This window comes from Canis aureus, chromosome 17, assembly GCF_053574225.1.
Source record: "Canis aureus isolate CA01 chromosome 17, VMU_Caureus_v.1.0, whole genome shotgun sequence".
In the NCBI taxonomy this organism is placed as follows: domain Eukaryota; kingdom Metazoa; phylum Chordata; class Mammalia; order Carnivora; family Canidae; genus Canis; species Canis aureus.
Window position 1 is genome coordinate 3,795,308 of NC_135627.1, and position 26,404 is coordinate 3,821,711.

The 26,404-nt window shown below is 41.1% G+C and overlaps 1 protein-coding gene across 2 annotated transcripts in view; it reads right to left on the reverse strand.

The window, feature by feature from the left end:
• The window catches only part of MYO16 (myosin XVI), a 594,113-nt gene that overhangs the window by 144,792 nt on the left and 422,917 nt on the right, over positions 1-26,404 (reverse strand). For both annotated transcript variants that reach the window (XM_077854971.1, XM_077854970.1), the window contains exons 23-24: positions 23,207-23,407; positions 2,389-2,464 (exon numbers count right to left, since the gene is read on the reverse strand). In XM_077854971.1, coding sequence (XP_077711097.1) covers positions 2,389-2,464; positions 23,207-23,407 — 277 coding nt within the window. The remainder of the gene's footprint in view (positions 1-2,388; positions 2,465-23,206; positions 23,408-26,404) is intronic.

A 26,404-nucleotide genomic window follows, 5' to 3' on the forward strand; every position in this document is an offset into this window, starting at 1 on the left:
GGGTTCTATAAACATTGCATCAAGTATCTCCCTGCCAGTAAATTGGGAGAGTAACTTAGGTGCACAGTTTACGAGCAGATATGTAGAGGTACTCGGAGACAAGACTCAAGAGCTGTTAACATTATTGACAGTAAATCTTTTTTTTTTTTTTTTTGACAGTAAATCTTAAATATGCTTATTTTTATAAAAAGACTTAATACTCTGGATTTTACTCTTTTGCCTTTCTGAGTCAAGTAGACTTTATTTCCCGTTTCAGGCATAGATGAGAGCACTCACTGCATTTCTGCATGAGCTGTGTCTCCATGCTACCTGCCTCCACTTGGCCTGGTGTCCCACAGACAAAGGGATATCTGTTCAGATCCCACAATAGACCCTACCACCTTCCTCAACTGGGAGCTTTTTGATAATGTGAAGATTGAATTGGATACTATAAACAAAGTACCTAGCAAGGTACTCAAAAATAAAAATTTATTATTATCTATAAATCATACTCATTTTTAACAACTGTTTACAGCATCAAAACATTTCACAGATTCATAAAATACTACCGCAACCACTCATCTTTTTCCAATACGATAGAATGGGTGAGCGACTATGGCCCGTGGATCAAATCCAGCCTACTGCTTGTTTCTGTAAATAAAATTTTATTGGAATACAGCCATGTCCATTTGTACTGTCTACAGCTGCTCTCTCATTATAACAGCAGACTAGGGAAGTTGCAACAGAGACCTTATGGCTTGCAAAGCCTGAAGTGTTTATTCCCTGGTCCTTTATGGAAAACACCTGCCACTTCCTGTATAAACATATACAAATGCATTGTAAATTTTGTCCACTTGTTCAGATGCCAAAAGTATTTATTTATTTTTTAAAGATTTTTATTTATTTATTCACAAGAGACAGAGAGGCGGAGACACAGGCAGAGGGAGAAGCAGGATCCCTGCAGGGAGCCTGATGTGGGGCAGGATTCTGGAACCCCGGGATCATCCCCTGAGCCAAAGGCAGATGCTCAATCGCTGAGTCACCCAGGCATCCCAGATGCCAAAACTATTTAGAATAAAACAGGGAACTAATTTGTGTTCTCTTGGAACTTAATAACAAGTGTACACAAAAGAATGACTTTAAAATATAAGGACTCAGTTAAGATAATGGAGAATCACAATATCACTCGCCATCACATTCTCTTTCTGAATATATATTCTATCACCTGAAATACAAAAATAAAGAAAAAGGCATTGCACCAACTTCAAAAATATGCTATATATTAGATCTTCAAAAAAGATATGACTTAGATGGCAGTACATTATAATTGGAAGGTCAAATAATTGAAAAGGAGAAGGAATATATTTCCAATGATAATGAACAGTGTCAATTATTTCAGTTCTTTTCTTCTACACGATATTATTCCCCATCCCATGCTCCTCCCACTAGTCTCAGTTTTTTTTTTTTTTTTTGTCTCAGTTTTAACAGAACTCAATCACTGGAAGTTCTGGGAAACAAGCTGAGTAATTCCCTGTGAAAAACAATCTATTTCATCTGTGCTGCTTGATTAAAGGTAAAAAGTACAGTCCTCAAGCCAGCAGTGATATGTATGTCTTATTCCTAGCTCAGAGGAGTCCAACTATCTCATGAAAGACTAGCATAGGCTTTTTTTCCTCCAGGAAAGAGAGATGACTCAGCTCAAGTAGAGCAACTTAAAGCACAAAAGATACATTTTAATTCATTAAAAAGGTTGTCAGGAAAATTAGAACCAAGGGCTGCGGAAAGCTATCAAGAAAATAATGACTAGAGTAGATAAAAAGTATACATATTGATACATATAAATGCACCATATATAAGCCTTGCATAGAAACAGATGCAGGTATATAAAGGGCTAAGATTCACTAAGTAGATGGAGCCTATAAATTTGTATTGATACATATATGCATGTGTGCCTGTACATATTAAATTTGTGTACTCCCTCTACTTCGTGGGCATTAATTCTTTATAACTGAAAGTACATAAGAATAAAATACCACCCTTAGGTGTGCTCCAGACTTGATCTTCAGTAATGAAATTCACTCTGCTCTGGCCTAAATAATTTTGGAAGCTGTATTAATCTTCATTAGTTTTCACAAAAGAGCTCTTTTATATTCATACCACTAGAGTGGTAAAGGTATTTTATATTTCTATCTGCTAAAAGCTTAGTTAAATTATGGTTTCTACTAGACTTCAAATTAAATTGTAGCCAATGTACAGTGTGGAAAGATCCATTCTTTATTATTCTGGGCTTTAGAATGTAAAAGATATTTCAATTACCCTGTAGCTAGTGGCATTATTACAGAGGACAATGTTCAGAGATGGAGAAAAAAAGGAATGCGTGGCATTTTAAGGATAGGGGGAAAAACTTACTTTTCATGACAAATAGAAGATTTTGTGAGAGGGAGTCTTTATTTTTCTCAATTGCTCCAACAATTTCGTACATTACCTATAATGAGGGAAAACAGCACGGTTACCAATGTTTAAACATGGCCACAAAAATAATTTCCTTTAAATAATAATTTGACTCAGAGGACATTTTCAATGATTCACTAGGGAGGCGTTTCAGAGTTCACGTCACCCAAGAGTTCGAAGCTCCCATCTGGGTGCTCCCTTTCTGCACATCAAACAGGGACACCTCTCTTGTTCTAATTTTCCAAGTCCACCTCTGACTGTGAGTTTAAGAGAAAATGGTGGTGACTCACACTCATGCAGCTTCCTTTTATTCTCAAGGACCCTAGCCCACACAGAAGACTCACTAAACCAGGCAGGAGGACTCCGCCAGGTCTGGGGAGGAAGGCATGATTTCAATTTGAGAAATTCAGTGGTCTTTCTATTAAAAGAGTCCTTCTGGATCATTTAAACAGTAACCTGAAGTCTTTAAAATGAAAACACAGGGTTTGCTCAGTCGGCAGGGCATGACACTCGATGTTGCGGCTGTTGAATTCGAGCCCCTTATTGTGTGCAGAGACTACTTAAAAATATATCTTTAAAAACAATGAAGAAAACATGAAAACATGGTTCTGAATTAAACACACACACTCAAATTGGACTCTGATTTTCTCTAAAAACATTCCATGTCCGTCTTTGCTCCTGTTACAGCCTCATTTTGTACCGGTCATTGCTAAATCCTGCAGTAAAATTCCTGCCACACCTTGAGTGCAGCAACTACAAACCATTCAGCTCCATCTCCCCTCAGCAACTAGCAGAAAGCCTGTCCATTAGGCCCATTTAATAAATTTGATGAAATGAACAAAAACGTTTTGTTACATTATGACCAAATACAGCAAAATGTTGTGCTATCATGTCATTGAAGACTGAGCTGATGAGTCTTTCATTATCACAAAATCATGCTTTGGATATTGTGCTTTTTATATCCTGCTTTGGAAAGGTCTCATGAATGGCACCTGCATCAGGCTATACGGAGAAAGAGCTAAAAGTTTCCCATTACAACAGAAGTCCAGAACTTCCCAGTGGGAGCCTCTAGTTGGTCAGGTGACCTAGAAAACAATATCTAGCACACACATACAAGTGCAAGTGCTCAACTCGGGCAGTTTGATGCTTGTAGGAAGCATAGAGTTTAGCACAAGTTTCTATTTTGTATAAAATTAACAAATCTTGAAGCATGCGAGCTTAATTATTTTTGTCAAAATGGGAAAACTGCTAGAGCTCTATGTCATATGTTAAATAATATTCTGAATGGTGCTCCAGGTCTGAGAGCCTCTGGCCCTACTCGTAAGATAAGACAGGATTTGAGTTCACAGCTTAACCCAAGTTTCAGACACTGCTCATAATAGTTAGGTATTGTATCATCATGGTATAATAATGCAAATGACTGAGAACATGTTATAGAAAATTGGCATAAGTGGAGTCTTAACACGGTTCTTTTTTTTTTTTTAATTTATGATAGTCACAGAGAGAGAGAGAGAGAAACAGAGAGAGAGGCAGAGACACAGGCAGAGGGAGAAGCAGGCTCCATGCACTGGGAGCCCAATGTGGGATTCGATCCCGGGTCTCCAGGATTGCGCCCTGGGCCAAAGGCAGGCGCCAAACTGCTGCGCCACCCAGGGATCCCATTAACACACGGTTCTAAAGAATATTTTTTCCTGGTCCCAAATCTGGAATGAAGTATTTCCTCAAGACGTCCTTGCATACTTGAGGGGAAAATCAAAATGAGTGACACTCCCCTCCTGGACCCTAAAAGGTGCACAATGGCACATTATAGATGGGCTTATCAATGTTTATAGTTTTCAGTAGATGGAGCCAAGAAATACACACATATGCCAAACACATAGGTGTGGATTTTTAATTTTCTTTCATTTTTTAGATAAAATAAATCTGATTCCAAATTTTGTCTTTTAACCATGACAATTTCTTCAAGCCAATGAAGTTTAATATTGGCCTTGTCAAAGGCAATTTCAAAATCTACGTAAATGATATCCACTCATGCCCATTTATTATGTCTACATATAACCTGCCACCATCACCTTAAACTATTTCCGAATTAAGCTTTTGATTTTGAGATCATTGCGGATTCAGTTGCAGTTGTAAGAAATAATACCAATAGATCCTGTGGACCCTTTACCCAGGTCCCTCCAATGGTAACATCCTGCAGAACAACCACAACCAGAGAATTAACATCAATGCAGTGGAGATGCAGGACATTCACCTGAGTGCACAGATCCCACATGCTGCTAGTTTCTGGACACACTCACCTCCCCGAGATCAGCTGAACATATTGGCATGAGTCTGCTTCTGGGCTCTTTACTCTGTTCCATGGATCTAGATGTCTACCCCTTCCCTATGTCTTGATTACTGAAGCTTTATAATAAGGCATTAAATTAAATTGGTGAATTCTTCCCACATTATTCTTCTTTATAAAAATTATTTTGGGGTGCCTGGGAGGCTCAGTCAGGTCAGCATCTGACTCTTGGTTTTGGCTCAGGTCATGCTCTCGGAGTCGTGAGACTGAGCCTTACTTTGGGCCCCGCACTCAGCTGGAGGTCTGCTTAAGATTCTCTCTCTCCTTCTGCCCTTCCCCTGCTCTCTCTCACTAAATCTTTAAAACATTGTTTTAACTATTCCAATTTATTCACAACGCATCTAAATTTTAGAGCAATGTTATCTATCTATAGATCTCTATCTAAACAAATTTTTTTGCTATGATTTTGATAGGAATTGGATTAAACCTGGGTAGCAATTGCAGAGAAGTATTACTACGCTGATTGCCAGTAAGACTATTGACCATGCTGTGTTCTAACCCATGAACATCACATGTCTCCTATGCAGCTCTCTGGTTTCTTTCATCATGGTTTTGCGGGTTTCAGCATATAGATCCTTAACATGTTTTCTTAGATTTATACCTACTTGCATTTCTTATGAGTGATTGTAAATGTTATCGTATTTTTAATTTTGGTGCCCCTTACTAGTATATAGAAATACAGTTGATTATTTTACATTTGTTGTATCCTGTGACCTTGCTGAACTCACTTATTAGTCCTATGAGGCTTTTTCCCTTTACATTTTTTTAGTAGATTCCTCAGGATTTTACACATAGACAATCACATCATCTACAAAAGGATCGATTTATTCCTTCCTTTCCAATATTTCTGCCTTTAATTTCATTTCTTACCTTATTGCATTTCCTAGAACTTCTAGAATTATGTTTAATAACAATGGTGAGGAAAGACATCCTCGCCTTCTTTCTGATCTTATGAGGAAAAACTCAGTGTTTCACTATTAAATTTTTTAAATAGATTTTATTTATTTATTCATGAGAGACACAAGGAGAGAGGGAGAGGCAGAGACACAGGCAGAGGGAAAAGAAGGCTCCTCGCGGGGAGCCCGATGTGGGACTTGATCCTGGGTCTCCAGGATCACGCCCCGGGCTGAAGGCAGCGCTAAACCGCTGAGCCACCCGGGCTCCCCTCACTATTAAATTTTATATTAATGGTAGGATTCTTGTAGATGTTCTTTATCAAATTGAGAATGTACCTCTAACCTTATTTCTCTCAGTGTTTTTATCATGAATGAATGTTGAATTATCAAATGCTTTTTCTGCATCATGTGACTTTTCTGTTTAGTCTGTTAACATGGTTGATTATCTTGACTGATTTTAAAACTTCGTACCAGCTTTGCATCTCCAGAAAAATTATTCATGGTGAATAATTCCTTTTACATATTGTGAAATTATAGTTGCTTATTGTAAAAGTCTTTTTGCATCTTCATTCAGGAAGGATAGTGATGTTCAGCTGTGTGTGTGTGTGTGTGTGTGTGTGTGTGTGTGTGTTATGTGTGCACTGTGGTTTTCGTACCGGGTAATACTAGCTTCATGAAATGAATTGAGAAGTGTTCTCTTTTCTATTTTCTAGATAAGACTTTGTAAATTTAATGTTAATTTTCCTTTAGACATTTGATAGAATTCTCCAGTGAAACCATTGGGGACTAGGACATTCTTGTTGGGGACATTTAAACTCTAAATTCATTTCCTTGATGGTTATAGAGATATTCAGTGATATATTTCACTGGGTGAATTGAGGCTGTTTGTGTTTTTTGAGGAATTGGTCCATTTCATTGAAGCTGTTGTCTGTTATAGTTGAGTATAGTATTGCCTCCAATGTCCCCAGGGGTTGTGATGATACTGTTTTATTCCAAATATATTGCAGTTTGTGTCTTTTCTCTTTTTTCTTCGTCATTTTTTCTACGTGTTTGTCATTTCTTTGTTATCTTCAAACAACTAGTTCCTTGTTTCATTGATTTTCTCTACTTCTTTCAACTTCACTGATTCCTGTTTTGTTACTGCCTTCTGTTTGCTTGCTTTGGCTTTATTTTGCTCTCATTTTTCTAGGTTCTTCAGATAGGAGCTCAGATCATCAGCTGAGACTTTTCTCTTTTCTATCACATGCATTTAGTGATATAAATTTTCCTCTCTGCACTGTTTTAGCTATGTCTGACAAATTCAGTATGTTGCATTTTCATTTTCATTCAGTTCAACCTATCTTTTTAATTACCTTGAGACTTCCTTTTTGATCCATGAATTATATAGAAGGGCATTATTTAGTTCCAAAATATTTGTGGAAATCCTCCTGCTATTTTTCTAGTATTGATTTTTAAGTTTGGTTGCATTGGGGGGCGGTAAGCCCACTCTATAGAATTCTAAACTTTCTGAACTTTCTCAGTTTTTTTTTTTAAGATTTAATTATTCATTCATGAGAGACACACAGAGAGAGGCAGAGACATAGGCAGAGGGAGAATAGGCTCCCCGTGGGGATCTTGATGTAGCACTCCATCCCAGGACCCCAGGATCATGCCTTGAGCCAAAGGTAGATGCTCAACCACTGAGCCACCCAGGTGCTCCTTCACTTCTTTTGTTTTGATTTACAGCACAGCACATGGCCTTTTTTAATACATGTTCTGTTGGTACTTAAGAAGCATACATACTCTGCTTTCATTGGTTTAAGTGTTCTGTAAATGAGTGGGTCCTGTTGGTCAGCAGTGCTGTGGAGTTTTTCTATATCCTTGCGGAGATCCTTAGAGATGTCCTATCAGGAAGGTGCTCTAGTCACTGCTGGGCAGAGAAGTGTTCTGGTCTCCTGCATCCCTCGTCCTATCTCCCTGGCTGTGGGGTGAACAGGTGGAAGGGGCTGGCATGCTTCTTCACTGCTTCCTACGTGGCCCCCACTGAGGGAGTTTGGGGAGAAGGAAGCTGTGGCCTGGTTACCTCTGGGTGATGGTGAAAGTCCTGGCCCCCTACTCAGCTTCCTCTGACACCTCCTGCTACAGCAGAGAGCTAGGGGTGTAATACAAATTCAGAAACTCAGCACAAAAATATGAAGTATGCCTATCTATTTCAAAATTGCATGCCCTAAAAGAAAAACTATATTTTAATACATGTAACTAAAGGGTTGTTTTGTTTTTGCTTTAAAAAAATTACAGAAAATGAGGTGGCTACAGCAAAAAACAAAACAAAACAAAACAAAACAAAACATAATGGAGACTACAGTAGCACACGTGTGCTTTTTTATCCTAAAAGAATGCAAGAGCACAAAGTTAATTACGAGAAAAAGATGGAAGAGAAAAGCACTAAAGTCAATGAGCAACCCCATCAGATCCCCCCATAAACCTTCACCACCTATACAAAGACATCCACTTCGCCCAACAGGATTGTCACACATGGGGCACCTTTCCACTCAACCTTCCTCCTCACTTTATTTGTCCACTCGGCAGACAAATCCCTCCCTTGACATCCATCCTGCCTTTCCTTTTGGCAAATCTCATGGCTCCAGCTGCCAAGGCCCAATCTGGTTTTCAGACCCAGCATGGGGTAGTGTAGGGGGTGGGGGAAGGTCTCCAGCTGCTGGTGGAGAAAGCACCAGCCTGGCAGGGCAGCATGCCTTCTGAGTTCCAGCTCCCACTAGGCATGGCACCGGCTGGTCAACCAGGTCAACATGCTGTGCCGTCTTGTCTACAGAACATAGAAGGCAGCGCCAACCTTGCTTTCTCTCTCTACCTCTGTCTGTCTGCTTCTCTCAAGGTGATTTTGAAGGTCAAAAACAAGATGGTTAACACTTAGCTCTGCCCAGCACCTGGTTTTCTAGTTAACGCCCCTATACCTACTTCTCAGGCTCACCTCTACCCTCTTCTCTGACCTGCTCCAGAACTTGTTTACACCACTGACCTGAGAAGGATTCATGGAGTCTTCTATGTCCTCTGTTTTGAGGCTGCCAATAGGGCTGCCCATCCTGTAGTATCACCAGTCAGAAGTTATGTGTCACTCTACAAAGGAATTGCTTCCAAACAAAGCAAGTCTTCTGGGGGGAGTCAGCACATGAAGGTCGCCACCATCTCCACCGTGGCTCGGGACCTTGCCGATAGCAACTGCCTCTAGGAGGCCAAAGAGGCAACAACAGCAGAGAAAAGAAACCAAAGAAGTCACAAAACCGTGTGACAAATGGCCCTGGTTCCCATGCATCCGAAGGGAGGTGAGCCTCAAATCATGGTGGAATGGACAGAGAAATTTCTATGCAAGGCAAACACCCAAGGACAGACTCCATCTACCCTAGAAATCACGCATGATTTCTACTAGAGCGCCCTCTTGATAGGACATCTCTAAGGATCTCCACATGACTTTGAGAGTCTGTGCTGTCACGACAGAGCAAGGTCTGTCCTCTCAGCTGTGCCCCTGAGTAGGAGGGACCAACCCACAGACCGGTGGATAGGCATTGTGAAAGCTGCAAAGAGAAGGTGGGAGGCAGAGGCCTTTCTAGGTCACTTGGGTCGGCTCTCTTGCTGCCCTGCCTTGCCTGTCCTTGCTGGTTTATTATTCAGGGATGAAAGGAGAAAAACATGAAAGCAGCAAAAGATAGAGGCCAGTCTGGGCTTTTAAATACTTCTTTACTTTCTCCCCTCTGTCTTTACATAACTGGACCTCAGACTTTATTTTCTTTTCCTCTTAAGGCCTAGAAGACAGGATTCATGTGTTAAGTGGCAGCGTCCCTCATGCATGTAATGGAGACATTTATATGCATCCAGCCCAATACCAATGTTTAAGGAAGCTGTCTCCACATTCAAAGATTCCTTCGGAATGAGACTGTTCCATGAAAGGACTCCAAAGGAAACTTAGCATTTAGCTTGTGTTTGAGCAGTTAGCAATGCTCAGGCATTGGGGGCCCGTGGAGGAGTGTGGTGTGAACCAGGGAGCAGGTGCCGTGTGCTGCTTTCCGGAAAGTCCTTGCTGGAACACTCTGGGACCGTCATACACATGATCAAAAGATAAATTATGTTGGCTCTATATGTAAAAGGGAGAGTTAAGCTCTCACCGGGACTATGAATCATACTTTATCAAGCTGCCTCGTTTCTGGGGTCCACAAAGAAAAGCTACGAAATGCCAACCTCAGGTATTCTCCTCCTTGAGCTCAGGCTTGGCTGATCACTAAGGAAACGGAAGCCAGAGGTGGGAGCACTCCCTGGTCGTCACTGGCTTTCCAGTCTCTGAGTGGAAGGCAAGAGCAGTTGGCTCACTGCCCCTTGGCAAGGAAGATCGGCTGGAGCTGGGCTCTGTGTGCTCTAGCACCTGTTTTGTGTTCTCCCCGCGGGAGCCTGGCACATTGCAGGAGGCAATGCATGGTTGTGCTCAACTGAGCACCTATTGTGTACTAATACCTCCAGTGTTTCTAGAAACAGGTGTCATAAGTTACCCACAGGAGAGCATTCTCTGGGGCTTAATAAACATGCACACACTTTAGACTCCCCCAGCCCTCTTGAATCATCACTGATGGGAGCAGAACCAAAGAATCTGCATTTTTAACCTTCTCCCCAGTTGATCCTGGTGTTTATGCAAGGATGAGAATCCTGGCTCCAGGGACCAGTGGCGTAAGCTGCTCTTCGAACTCTGTCCTCCCATGGGGCGCAGGCAGCGAGCATAAGGAAACCCAGGGAATAAGTTTGCAGAGAACTGTGTCCCGGGCATTTTAGATATAGCACAGTGACTAGAGTAGATATTGGCATATCTAAAAGTGGCTGAGAAGTTAAAAATGAGACAACACTATAATCATACTTATGGCCAGCCTTTTTTCCTTAGGATAGTATTTCTAAAAAGCTGTTCAGAAAGGATTTTCAAATATTTTTGTCTGAGACAGTAGCAATAGAACCCAGTATTTTTCAAGCAACCCTGATTGCCATGGTACCCTAGGTAAGCCATAAACAGTGCTGGCAGTTTGGGGAAATAAAAAACAAGTAAAAATGTGCTGCAGTAGAAGGGGAAATGGACTCAGGGTTATAAGGAAGAGTTCTTATTCTCATTTCCACCCATCAACTGAAAACACAGTTATGGGATGTAGACTGTGATCATCAGCTACAGGCATGACGTCATTGGTTTCTCTGAAAGTCGGTTTCTTATTCATTTCATGTCAAGTTCACCAGGGCCAGTTCATACTCAAGTTTGGTGATTTTGCCAGCATAGCCCACAACACAGACAATTATTTTAAGGTAACAGGAACAGGATACATATGAACACAGTAAACGGGCACAAGTGGGTATCACCTACTTAGACTTTCAAATTGCCTCTGATGTGGCTAATAGCCAAGGTTACTACATAGAATCTTCATCAGATTGAGGACATTGACAGGGTTCAAAGACTACATCTAGAAAAAAATAATCAGGTAAAATAGCTAGGGTAAGTCTTTTTATAGTCACCTTATAAAATATAATACATGTATATTCATAAAATTGGGAAAACCATAAAAATAATGAAGTAAAAATTACTTGTAATTCCTTTTCTCAGAGACAGCCAATATTCATCTATGTATCATCTATCAAATCTATCCTTGTCTATGCACATCTTAAGAAAAAAAAAAAGGGCTGGCCACACATCGTGCTTAGCGATGCCTTGTCCTGTTTACATGCACCATCTACTCGTGGAGGGTCCCTGCCCTTGTCTGCCTGGCGGTGCTCAGTCCCAGCTGTCCAGCGGGGCTGCAGCGGGGGCCACAGGCAGAAGACCATAGGGTAGGACCCTTGGAGACTCTTCTCTCCCCACACATGGGTTCCATCCTCACCCCAGAGCCCTGGTGGGGTGGGGCACTGCCCTTGGCCACAGGGTCCAGGGCCACCTCCACTTCCCTTCCTTTCTCCAGCCTCAGAAGAGGTGGGTGTTCCACGGGGCCACATCTCTGGGTCACCTCAATGTCTCTTGTCTGTCTCAACTTTCCCTGTGGAACCTATTCTCTGTACTCCTTTCCTCCTCCCGAAAATTTGGCACAGCCTCCTTTGCAGACTGCACCCTGCCTGACCTCAACCATTCCCAGTTGCTTGCTTTATCTATTCCAGTCTCAGTAAAGGGCAGGGAGAGAGACCACACTCACCACTGTTCAATACACCTGAAGCCAGAAAAGGAAGCTCTTGAAGGTAAAGAGGAAAACAAACACAACGATGCAGGGCCAGAAGGAGCTAATGGGGACGGCAGACAAAGCAACAGGAACCAGTCATTCTAGAAAGAGTGAGTGTGATCGGAGATCTCATCTGTGCCCAGAAAATGATTCCTGTGGAGCGAGCAGAATGGGTCTCATCACTCGGGCCTGGATGCGCAGCCTCACAAGCTAGAAGGGGAAGAGATGACAGCCAGCAGAGCACTGCACTGAAGGCTGGAAACATGAATATGATTGACGACCCTCCATCCTTATTTGGGGCTGAATCAGGAAGGGAACAGAGAAACACCCAAGTGCCAAACCCCAGTGCAATATTCCCCGGGGCGCCTTTTATGGCCTCACTCAGAGATTCATGGCTCACACTGCAAATACCTTAATCACCCTTTGCTCTCATGCTCATCCAGCTTATCTAGAGACTATCCATGTCTACATATAAAATACCCCAGTAGGATGAGGGGGGTTTCAGCAACGCCCTCATGCTACCTCACCCATCAGTAAGTTAAGGACAAACCAAACTGTTGGTTATATTATCACATAAACAATGTGTTTCTGATATGGGAATCCATATTTCCACACAGTTGAAGTGCTCCAAGCTAACGTTTCTGTAAAGGAGCCATGTTCAATGACAGTTCAGGCATTTTAGGATACCCCAGATCACGGTGGAGATAGCTTTCATGGGTTTCTGGCAGCGTGGGTATTTGATTTGTCTCTGTGTGTTTATCTCTCTGTGTGTTTACTCTATTTATCATCTATCTATCTATCTACTTATCTATTATCTCTATCTATCTATCTATCTATCTATCTATCTATCTATCTATCTATCATCTATCTATCATCTATCTGTTATCTACCTATCATCTGTCTATCCATCTATCTATTGTAATTGATTTATATTTCAATGTCTACCTCTATGGATCTATTGCTCTCATACCTAGTGTGAGTACACAATAGCAGTTGCTTTATAGAGCATGAAAATATGGCCATAAATGCTTTTACACAGCTTCTCCCTCTCGTCCCCTAGGTCAAGTGGGGGGGGGGTTTCATGGGACCCCTCTTAGGATCCAACATTGACATTGCTCCATCACTTAGGAATACATTGCAAGCTGGTGTTTGACTCCACCAAGCAGCACAAAAACATAAGTGGGCAGGTGATGGGGGGAAGTGGGGAGGAACAGTCCCTGCTGTAGTGGGATGAACTCTCCTTGTCTGCTCTTCAAAGTGGAGAGCACAGAACACAATGTTTGTGATGAACTACAAAGGACATGGCAAAGTTTCCCTGATGTGCTCCACAAACCCGAGTGATGCTACATCCTGGCCAAGAGGATGTGAGCTGGGGCTGGTGGTCACAGAGCCCAGTGTGGAGACTCTGTGTGGATGAAGTCCAGAGACCAGGGCTGTGGGGGAGCAGCCAGCCCAAAGCATCAGCACCACCCCCCCGGCAGGAGCGGGTGGGGCATCACAGGGATGCACGGAAGCACCCAGGCAGGGTGAGCCCTGAACGCCAAAAGGCATCCTTCTTGGGCAACCGCTGCGAGGGCATAAGACCACACAGCTCAAGAAAAGAGAGAAAACAGGACTCCTAAGGTCACTGAAGAGGGCCTCCTCTGCAGTGGAGGCAGGAGGGAGCTCACCTTCCAGGTACATTTGTAATTATGATTATTTAAAAGGACTAGTTCTTCACCACTGAACCGAGTCCCTGCGTGCCAATGAAAGCAAGTGAAGGACGTCCTATTACTGGACGGAGACCAGAAATATCACTGGAGTTGCCTGGGTTTTTATTTGGTTCCAAGGAAAGGACTGTCTCTGCTGAACATATTTGAAAAAGCGGTGTGAGCCAAAAATAAAACTGAATCTGATTACATCCCCCGAGTTGTGCTTGTTCAACTACCAGGTCCACGAAGAACAAGCGTGTTAAAATGGTCTGGAAGATCCGGTCTTTAAAAGGGAAAGGGAAGTGCATTCTTCCACCAGGGAGACCTAGAGTTAGTGGCAACCCTGCTTCAAAGAGTGGGTTTGTGAACAGCCGATGAGGAAAGCAGCCGTCACGGCCACGAGCGCGTCTGTTATTACCAAGTAGAATAAGAATAACTACCTCTACCTTTGAACTGTGTTGCTGGAGAAACAAAAAGATAAATGGAGCAGAGGAAGTTCATACACTTTTAAGTAAAACCATCCATTCATCCCTTTATTGGTAACCAGAGCCTCTCCTGCCAGGTGCCATCCAGCGGCTCCTGCGTGAGCGACGGGCCGTGAACAAGAAGGAAGCACTTGGATTAAGAAGTTTGGATGGCTGTTTGGTATCTGGCAATCGACTGGTATTTGGCTATTAACTAGGGTTCTGATTTTGGCAATTAACTGGGTTTCTGATTTTACCATGAATTGAAAAGTGGGACAAATACGGGAAATCAGTTTTACTGCTTTACTTTTTTGAAGTGGGTTGAGAGGGAGAGGAGAGCGTGGGAGGTGGTTTGGGAATTGAGTGCAGTTGGCTTCTGGATCTGCTGAGCTGAAGATGCCAGCCAAGGAGAGATCTTAACAAGCATATATGCAGGCGTGAAGCCCACAGAACAAATAGACTGGAGTTTCAGGAGTCATGTCATGTTGGAAACTGAATTTTGAGGGTATATAAAGTCCTCGCAGGAGATATAAAATACTCTCCTGGGAAGCATCGATATTTATGGAATGGAAGTAAATTCACTTATCAGCCAAATTTATAATCCCTTTCTCTACCATGTTATTCATGTGATGCAAAATATAATTTCTCGAAAAGAGATGGTTGGGATTACCGGGTGATAAAAACTCCAAACTTTGGAATATATTCTTGAATATAATACATCACATCAGAATGTACATAAAGAATGGATTATAGGAAAAGAAATGAAAGATCATCTTCAAGCAAATATAAATGGGTCTGATAACTTTTCACAAGTGGTTTCAACTTTCTATCTGAGGTTTGCTGACAAGAGTCTCAATTTTGTGTGTAGTGGTGAATTGATCTCTCTATAGCCATCCATATTTATAAGTAGAGACTTCTACTTTTTTACTTTTCCATTAAGTGATTCTGTCTAACAGTACTGCTTGCTTTCATTCTGATTCGCTTTATGTAATAAATACTAATAAACAAAGAAAGTTAGGAGCACACAGCATTATTGTTAAGGATTCTTATCTAGCATCTGAATATAGACATTGCCTTGAAATTGCCATACCTGAAACTTATGAATATGCCTCATTGGTTCCTTTTAAGGGGGGAAAAAAAAAACCAACAACCCAATCAACTAACAATAAGATATCAATATTTCAAGAAACCTACAGTTCCTTATTTACAATTTTCTGTGGATCCATGAAGATAACAGAACCTATTAAATCCCCGAAGAAACAGTGAGATGCCCTGAATGAGAGCCTGCATTTTCTATTCCAGACAAACCCCTGGATAAGGAAACATTTATCAGGTCTCCTACAGAAATTTACGCCAGAGGCAAAACTGATATGAGCAACAGAGGACCAGGGGCCTTGCTGAGTTCATTTTTATTTTTCCAGAAGTCTGCCCAAGAGGTGAGCACATACAGATGTAAATGAAGCTCATTCTGTGTGGGTCAAGATATCTTGGTCAGAAAAAAAAAAAAAAAAAAAAAGAAAAAAAAAAAAAAGAAAAAAGTTATCTTGGTCAAATACCCTTTAATAGTATCTGTTTGGCTTAGACCAGACAGCTTTCATTGTTAAGTCTGGGATCCTGCCTGGAGAAAAGAGAGACAAATAAATGGAAGGCTCCCTATTGATTAGTTCATCTCCTTTTTTCTTTTGATTTAAAGGTTCACTCTCCAAGTCTTCTTGGGCTCATCGTGTCCCTCACAGATCTCTGGGGTGAAGATCGGTTGACAAGTGACAGAAAGAATTGGGAAATTGAACAGGCCACTATTTCCTCTGCATACGTGTAAATATGTCTGAAGGGACAAGAGGCAAGAGGTGTGCTGTCATCGGTACTGACCTAGAATCTCCTGCAGTAGCTTTACCTCTCAGGTCTGAGTTACAGCATCAATCTCAACCAAAAAATTTCAGACTTAGTTTATCCCATGATAGGGGTAGATCTTATTCAAGGAGAAGAAAAAAAAAATCAGATGTGTTCCAGACTGGCCACAAATCAGTAATATCATTCTTCCTCCACATGACTTTGATCAGTGATGTTTTAGTCATATGGTTCTCATAAAGGCCTGTGGAAATCAGTGACGTGAACACTAATGATCAAGGCCTATGTGTTTGGGATTACCACGTGATCTGCGGGGATGCAGTTTAGGGGACAGAAAAAGGAATCCTGATGAAAATAATCAAAGTCCACCCACGGAAAGACACATCTACAAGCACATTATATAAAAGGGCTATACATTCTTAATCTGTTGTAAAATTACATCTCAGAAAATGTAATATATAAATCGCAGAGAATGCTTTCATTTCCTTCAGGCAAACAACAATGGAAAGGATCTTCTAAAATCTGCAATAAAATTTCACATGCCTCTTTGCCCCATTAAAATATTAGTCATGAAGCTAAATGATAAAGAACATAATTTTTTACACAAATTCTCTAAGATCTAGGAAGAGCTACTTAACATGAAAACAACCTGTTTATTCAGTGGAAAACAGGATGTCACGTTATCATCAGTTAAAACATTATCTAAATATTTTCTCTTCTAGTATTATAATTTTCACAGAAAAATATCTCCATTTCTAGACTTTCCCCTGAAGTTTTTCAAGCATGATAGGAAGAGAGAAAAAATACCGTACTATAACTTTGGTGGTTACATTTTTCCCTATCACCTGTTGAAGTGATGATATTAATTACACTAGGATAAACAAAAATAAATATTCTAATGTGACTTACAAAGTACTGCTTCAGGCACCAAGCAACTAATAAGATACAAAAATTAACAAGTGTATTTTTTGACTAATGAAGGACATTTTATTACTAACTTAATTTACACAAGTCAACTGGGCCCTAATATTCTCATCTGAAAATATAGCCAGTGGATTAGACGATCCCTGAAATATTTTCTAGTCTTCAATACTTGTTATTGATGAGTTCAAAATATTGCTAAATAGAGTGGTGCACCTACATGGAAAGACCTTCAGCTATTATTGGGGAACTATGACTCATATTTGATGTAACACCTCAAAATAATCTTCGGGGCATTGATTTCTTGCCTAATATGTGACCTCAGAACAAGTTTATGAGGTTGACAATTATATTCTCCTGAATTACAAACTCTATGGATGTAGCAACTGTGGGTCAGTGTCCTGCTCAAAGCCCCGGTGATGAAATCCCCATGTGTCCTGCAGACCTCCTCTACAGTATCACACGGATTTGAGGACTATAGACAAAAAAACACTTTAAGAATTTCACACACACTGTAATGGAGATGGGGGCCTACATGGTACTGGAAATGAGAAGCGAAATAGGGTAGTGTGACCTACCACCCTGTGGTGGGTTGAATAGTGTACCCTCAAAATTCATGTCCACCCAGAACCACAGAATGTGACCTTATTTGGAAATAAGATCTTTCAAAGATGTAATTATATAAGACAAGGTCACAGTGGATAGGGTGGGCTCTAAATCCAATGCCTGATGCCTTTAAAGAAGACGAGGGGAGGCCACGGGAAGACAGAGGCAGAGACTGGGAGCTGTATCTACAAGTCAAGCAATGTTGACACTGGCACCCACCAGAAGCCAGAGAGAAGCTTGGAACAGAGTTCCCTCAGACTCTGCTGAAGGGACCAAACCTACTGACACTGGATTTTGGATTCTAGTCTCTGGAAATGTGGGGGTAAATTTCTTCTGTTTCAATTACACAGCTTGTAGAACTTTGTTAAGGCACCCCCAGGAGACTCACGCATAGCTGTTCAATCTTTGGCGAGTCATTGAACTTCACCAAGGCTTACTTAACTGAAAAACTGACATAGCAACATTCATACAAAAGGTCTCAGAAGAACTTTGTAAATCAAAAAAATGCCATGCCAGCATCAGACATCGCTATTGATTAGGGAAGGAAGAGATCAATGAAATTTGGATCAGGCCAAGACCTTGCTCCTAAATGGGTAAAGTTTGGAAGGACAGGAAAGGGGTATTCCAGGTGAAGAGAACCACATGAGCAAAAACAGAGGTGGAGAAATGTAGGGGGCTCTTTCAAATGAATCAAATGTAAAGAAATTACATAATCTTATGAGTTAAAACCACTCCATTCTCTTCTGGAGGCCAGAACTCTGACATCAAGCATCTTTACCCTCCTGGAGGCTTGAAGGGACATGCATTCCTGCCTTTTCTAGCCTCTGGGGGCCCTAAAGCTCCTTGCCCATGGCTGCATCTCTCCCGTCCCTGCCTCCATGCTTGCATGGCCTCCTTTTCTCTCCCAAATCTCTCTCTGCTTCCTTCCCATAACCTTGGATTTAGAGTCCCCCAGATAATCCAGGGTAATCTCCTAACCTCGAGATCCTGAATTTAACTATATAAGCAAAGACACTTTTTCCAAATAAGATTCCATTCCCAGGACCTAGGGGTGAGCACATGGCCATATCTTTCTGGGGGGCTACCATTCAGCCCACTGCAATATTTAAGGGTTTGGAGAGAGAAACACAGACACATCATCTCAGGCAAGAACAATGTCACCAACTTGATTTGTATAAACCAGGCCACTCATACAGGACACTCATCTGGGCTCTAAAGAGAATCACTTTGTGTTTAAGCAAATTATTGCACTAAACAACTTTCAATGACCTTATGAGCAGACTACAAAGGTCAGATAGGCAAGTATCATATATTTTATAACTATTACTTTGACCTGTATTTTCATTGATTTAATTTTTATTACTTCAGATTGCTTTAGTATCTCCTAATCCATTCACTTTTCTCACATTAAAATTTAGGACCTTCAAAATACTATTTCCTATTAGAGTTAGTTCAGAATCACCTTAATGGAAATTCAAATTTCCTCAGAGCCAATGTCTTTTTCCAAATAATAATTCTTCTTTCTTTCAAGATTCTTAATTTTAAAAGCCAATAAAACTAGACACTCTTCTGGATTTAATGCTTATCCATCATTTAAATCACCACTAGAGGTTCAAGAGCAATTCCTAAAACAGCTAATCCATATATGATTTAAAATTTGCTAAAACAAATAACAACAACAACAAAAAACCCTCAGCCTTCTTTAATTCAGATCCATGCTCATTAATGAGACTCTGTTAATATTTCATGCACAGCCTCTTCCCATTTACTTTAGAATATTTCTGTAATGGAGATTGGAAAATACACCCAGGCTCCTATGAGTAATGAAAAATTCAAATGTGTTTAGGAAAGATCTTCAGCTATAATTCAAATAGTGTTACTTAAACATCTCTAAAAGGACCTAGGAGCCTCTGCTCCAAACAAGATTCAGAAGCATAGCGGGGTCTCATAGCCAGAGTAGAACTGTTAGAGGGGCAAGTCTTTCCTGGTAGGCTGGATGTCAATATTGTTACCAGCCACAATGATCATCCTGCCCGTGTGAGGTAAGTTTTCACTCGCCAAACCAGGTAAACCAGTCACAGAAGAGCAAATGGTGATCCGAGCGACACTCTAGCCCATCCATCTGGCCAAAAAAGAGGTCACAAAGAAACCCAAGAACCCTAGAGCCACTGAGCTCTTCCCTGGGATCAGCTTTATCACCAAAGGGCCCTTCAGGAATGCTCACACTACTGTCCAAAATAGATCGTGCATGCTGTTTCTAAACCAATTAGCTCGTTGCTCTGTCTCTGGATTTATAAAATGCAGAATATGCTGCTTTTCTTGAAAATGTAAAAGCTCAAAATTAAATATATGTAGCTACATCTGATGATTAGAAAGGCATATGGCTTGACATATTGCCACAAATTACATATAATCTATACTGTAACATGTGAATGAGTCCTTAGGGAGTCGTTGGGGTAAGACTCATTAGTAGATCTCAGTTAAATGAAAGATTTTTATAAAACCACAAAATTGACTCCAATTATGGAAAATCCTGCTTAAAACATAAAGGCACTTTTACAGAAAAATTCATAATTCCATGGGGTTTGGCTCTGAGGCAGCTAATCAATTGACTGGCTCTGCTTTGCTTTATCGCTATCAGAGCTCAATAAAATAACTGTATTTATTCAAACTGATTGTTTTTGTTTCCCCAAGTTTTTTCTTTAAAAAAAAAACTGAAATTCTATTAAGTGGTTACAGAACAATTTTTAGAAGCAAACATAAAATAATTAACAAAGTATTATCCCAAAGCTTGGTCCCATTCAGTTTCATGCAATTAGCATTTATTGAACAATCTAACAAATCTCCAAGATTCAATACAAACAGACTTAGGAGGCGGGTCAGGTAGAGACGGACTTAAGATAACTTGCTTAAAACTTAGAATCACTACTTATGTCTCATTGCAATACTTCAACTAAATCCTACGAATTAATAAATGCTCAGTATGAAGAAAATATTAAAAATTCGAATACAGGACTAGAAGATTAGGTACTGTTAGAAAAAATTTTAAAGGCTAAATCTCTCATACGTAAAGGCAGTTAATGGGTTAACAACACTCTAGGAGTGTGTGTGTGTGTGTGTGTGTGTGTGTATTTGTGTTAAATCTTGCACCGAGTCCCTCTCCATGGCCATTCACTGCTCGGTTCATCCTACTGCTCCATGCTACCATAACTTCTCCTCGCCTACCTGTTCCACTCAGGTGTATCTCCTGCTGACCACATTCCTCCTTCTTTTCCCTTGGTTTTCATGATTCTCTTTCCTATTCCTTTTCTTCATCTTCTCCATGCTCTTCCTAAGTGAAATCATCAAGATACACATTTCCACAAATATGCCTATGTTTCTAAAAACAACCAACCTCTTTTATTTGTCACATCCTATTGAAGTTTCTATTAAAAACCTCAAATTCAAAATATCTATACTGAATATCTTTCTTCCCAGACTGCCTCTTTTCCAGGATTTCCTCTTGTGGTTGGCACTAGAACCATCTGACCATCGGAGAGATATGCCTGTCATTTCAGGCTACTGTTCCCACTGGCTTTGGAGATTGTGTCATTGGCATTGCGTCATTGGCATTGCAGCCTCCTCTTGAGGACACCAGCTCTGCGATCTTCTCCTTCGGTCCAAACTCAGTGCTTGCTTGAGTGTTTCCAGAACCTCCTTCCTCTCTCCCCGAGTCTATCCTATGTCGTGTCCTTTGTGCCTCTCCCCGAGTCCACCCTATGTTGTGTCCTCTGTGTCTCACTTCATGTCGTGTCCTCTGTGCCTCACTGTCTGAAAATATTTAAGGAGTTAACACAATCAAGAGGAGTAGGTCCTCAGTAGTCCATATATATTTATTCATGATTTGGCCCCAAAGAGCCTTTCTTGAGATTTATTTCCAGCCAATCTCTGTAGACTTAACTGTACTTCTTGTACCATTTCCCATATCTAGAGTGGGTGGACACTACAGCACTCTCAGGAAGAGCCGCCTTCCTGCACTGCACACGTCCGAAGGCAGGAGGATTCTCAGACTTCTTTGCAGCTAGCATCTGATTGTTCTTTAGCTTCCACCAATCTGGGACTATTGCACACGATTCAAAGGTAGGCGTGATGGAGGCCATGCTTCTGCTGCTTCTCCTGTTTTGGCTCATAAGCACATCATGAAGATGCTTCGTCTTCTCTCACAGTGGAGAACCCCAGGCCCAGTCACTGTGTCCCTGACTCCTCCATGCTGAGTGTCAGAGTATAGGCCCTTTAAAGATATCAGCAGTGGGTGGTGGCCACGGAGAGTCAGAACCTAGAGCAGCAGCTTCTCGATTTGTCTGGAAGCTTCCGGATCAAAGATGAGGCCATGGTTAGGTTGGAAACTCCATCCTGTGGTGTGGTTTTGAGTTATTTCTGAATGTTCAGCTTGGAGTCTCGTGAGGATTATTTTCCCATACCAAATTATTTTCCACTTGAATAGCTATAGTGGATTCTGCTCGATGCAACTGCATCCTGGGGGATGCACATGCTATTCAAAATTCCACATCTACCCCAGAATGCTCCTTCCTTTTATCCTCACTGAACTCTATCTCATCCCCACATTTGACCTCCACTAGAATATATTTCCACACTTAGGTTGGGAGCCAAATGATTGCTTCCTTCTTCAGGGTAATATAGAGCTTCGTTAATATTACCAATGTTATTATAAGCAAATTCTATCATAACTATGTTAATTTGCCTTTTCCTGATTTGCTGACAGTGAGATATGTGAGGGCAAACAATGCAGTTTATTCATCTGTTTCTCTAATACTCTGGGTTTGGCACCTAGTAGAGTCTCAGTGGACACTGGCTGGAATGATCTGAAACACGCTGATTGGAGGTTTCACCTTCCGGTATGTGACTTCCGCTAAGTGCCAAATGGGAGAAAACCAGGGGCCACGAATTCAAAAGTGGAAGACAGTTAACGTAGATGGGCCTGGATTGAGGGTAAGTGGGACTTGGATTGGAGTATCTAAAGATGTATACAGTGTGACCTTGGGAAGAAGGCAAGGAGGGTATTTCAAGCTTGACCAGGAGGAGTGGATGCCCAGAGAAGCATGGAATGCAGAAACAGTGAGTGGATTAGAAAAAGTCCCCTGAACAGAGGTGTCACCTGATGGTGGTGGTGGTGGTGGGGGGGAGCGGGGGTAGGGGGATTGTGACATGTAAGCCATGGCTAAAAAGACCAGCATCACCTCAGAGCCTGGGATATCAGCCTGGCCTACAGAGTGTGAGGATTTTTTAAGCAGGTAAGAGGAGCTACTTGAAGGTACCTAAGAAAGAAAACATATTTTACTAAACTGGTTAAGGAGCTGAGAGAAGATTGAGAGTAGCTTTCTTTACTCAGGTTGATATGCTTTAAGAAAAATAATTTAATACTAAAAACTGCATTGAGGGCAAGCAAACTCAAAAGACCAATATTTGTTTAGATAATGAAGGGATCCCAGAGTTCAGAGCAGAGCTGTGTGTATTAAAGCCACGGCCCTCCTGCTCATGTTATATTAGAATCTGGGGAACATGATGGAAGGCCCTGACCACCTGCTTCATCACCCACATTCTGAAGATGCGAAGTCCTTCTCAGGTTAAAATAAAAGAGCTGAGGAAAGTAAAACTGTGCTGGTTGTTCAGTCAACTTTAACTCATGAAAATAAGAAACTCTAAAATATCTAAAACTTGCAAGTTCATCCTGACAACATCGTGACGCATGCGACATCATGCCACTCTTTCAACTCACCCTTCCTGCATAGTGCATGGTGGTGAACGCCGCACCCTGATCTCTGAGTGCAACATTCCCGTTCCCATCCTTCATGGGGGAATACACGGCATTTGTGTTTGAAGATTCTAGGAGACTTTGTAGCTTTTTGGGAAGATTCGGTTCCATTGACCAAATCATCTGACTTTCTTCATCCAATAAAGAGAGAAATCCAGATGGCTTCTGAAAATCAAGAAGAGAGAATATGTTTCTTCCATCACTCAAATGGATGGTTCTGTTATCATGCAGGTATGCTCATTTGTATTTTCATTATGTTCCTATAAGCACTGAAAAAAATGAATTCATCTACTTTTAATACACATCTATGTTTGCTCACTATCATATCCCTAATACCTGGCCAAACTCTGAGATAATGTAGGCTGTAACAGTATTGGTTGATTAATAATTGGTTGATAATGAATACACGGATTAACGAGTGTGTTTTAAGGTCATTAAAACACTGGAGATATTAAAAAGTATATTCTTATTTCAGTAAGAAAAATAAAATTGCCAAAAAAAGGAGAAGTATAATTTTTCTTGACCTCTAGCCTGTATCGACTTCTTCATAGTTAACAGTGGGCAAGTCACTTATCCAAAAACCAAAGCTACAATCCTGTTGAGTCATAAAAATTCTAGAAAAATCCTATTCAGCAGGAAGTAGAAGTGACTATAATATTTCAGTATTAAGACCGGGAACATATAAAGTTGGAAGCCATAACTTGTAAAAATTCAAATTAGAAGTCTGACAGTTTATAGCTGTCAAACACGGAAGCTAAAGTCATACATAAGCAACCACTTAAAATTAATCTCACGTGAAGGAAAACGCTGCTTGAAAGAACTTCTCAACCACTGACAGTTCGCTTCCCGCACACAGAGGACACCATTGTGCCCACGCGGTTTACACATCGGATGAATAACTTTTACCCACTGTCGTGCTGTTTATCTTTCCTTCCCTAGGAAAGTTCTTCTGTTGACATGTCAAATCGACCTTTGAAAATAAGGTAATTTATATTATTTATTTTTACCTTATTCTGTCATATAGCTTAATTCTTCACATCAAGTCAGCATGCTTATGGAGATGTGAATCTATAAAATAATTCTTCTCAGGAAGTGAAGGGATCTATACTGACCCGAGGTCACCAAACCATGACATCACAGGCCTTTCATGATGTTATTTATTTGGCCAATAGAAAGTTGTTTCCTTGTGGCTGAACTATTTTAGTTGTTTCAAGCCCTTTAGAGTTTCCTCATGGTAAGGAAAATGCAGAGACAGTTGTCTCAGGTATGCAAAAGTTGGAATACTTCTAGTGCCACCCATAGAGAAGAAAGGTTGAAAGTGGCAGCTATGGGAAGGCTCTATACCCGGTGGGCACTCACCTACCAAGGGGTGCCCTTTGCAGGACATTTGGCAACTGAAGGTTATCTCTGGAGTGAGCAGACAGACAGCCTCCCTGGGAAGGAAGGAGAAGAAGGACTGGCAAAGGGTGAAAGGAGCACCAGGAAGGAATTGGATAGGGCTACAAAAAGCAAGCTGACACACCTCAGCAAAAGACCTAGGTCACTAACACCTCCAGAGACTTGTGGTACCAACACAGAGGTGGATTGGTCAGGGGGTGTGGAGAAGGAAGTCCACTGTATGGCACATACTCAGATAACCTGGGACCCTATAAAGAGCCCAGAGGTGCAAAAATAAAAGTATAGGTACACAAAATGGATGGAGAGAAGCCCGAAAAGAAAAGTCAATGAGGAGTTGGCAAGGACCGGTCATGCTTGGGATGTTTCGAAAGATCAGGTTCTTCATTTCAATTTGTAAAACCTATTTGCTGAAGAGTAAGATGGTGATACTTAAGAGCATAAGTTGCTTCTTCACCTGTGCATTTGAGTATCGTGCCACAATGCTCCTTCATGTGCTATTACGCTTACACTCCTCTCACACACACTCGAGTATGCACAGACACGCTCTGTGCATGGAGGGGTAAATGGACTAGTTAAAGGTGTTGCATGGGCATTCATGTTTCAGGGGCAGTGACAGACCTTCTCTTTGGAGGCTAGAATTTAGAGATTTAGTGCGTGTTTCAGTAACTCAAAGTCAAGGCCCCACATAGTACAAGGGAAGTGATTGCTTCCAATATAGCCAAACTGCTCTACTCCAAAAGCAAGAGGATATTTTCCAAGGATAGAGTAGTCGGATACCAATGAGATATTTTTTAAAGGATTACAATTTGTATTGTCTCCAAAAGTGTTACAATTCATATGTATTATGTTTTCTGGATGTCTGATACCAAGCCATGAAAGAATGGTGATAGTCAAACTATGACTTGGAAACTTGCTGATGTGTCTGAAGAAGAAAACAGAACATGGAAAAGAAGTCATAAAAAATGGCTCTCAATTCCTTCAGAAGTAAAGGCTTAAGCGAGATGGAGTTGTTGTGCAAAGTATATGCCATTTCACCTCAACAACAGAAATCAATGAAGATCAACAGTTCCAAAATGCACTATACATGTGGAGAGTCAGGTGAGAATCTGATCCCTTCCTCCATGGACATAAGACAAATGCATGTTTGTTGAAACATGAATGTGGCTTAAGCAAAAATCCAGATGTCTGTGAGCAGGAGAGGATTGCAGGTACTGTAATCAAGAAGGAAACAAGAAGCTTCCTTTATATTGTGGGGTACACCTGCCTGGTATGCATATTTGCAGGTACATCCAAGCTTCACCCTATACTTGGTATAGCTCTTCATTCTTATGGGTATCAAAGTGTAGTCACAAAAATGCCCACTCTCATTTCCAACTGACGAGTGTCCTCCTATGGAAATAATCACTCCATGGCAAGATCTCAAGGATAGCCATTGAAGAGATAGAAAGAAGGTCATGCTGCTGGCCACTGGTTAGCATTCAAGGATACAGCCACAAGCGAGAATGAGGGCGGCAGGTGTCTGAGACTTTCCATACACAGCTCACTATATACTGCCGTCACTGTGAAGACATTTTTAAACCCTACATAGAGAAGTTATATACCATGTGTGTCGTGATGAAGGAGGGCTTCCTGGAGGAAGAGGGCTTCTTCTGTCATTAAAATAAAGAATGTTGACGAGCAGACAACAGGAGAAGAATATTTTACATATTAGGCAAATGTGTAAAATAAACATATAAATCTACATTTATAGAAATAAAGGGTAGG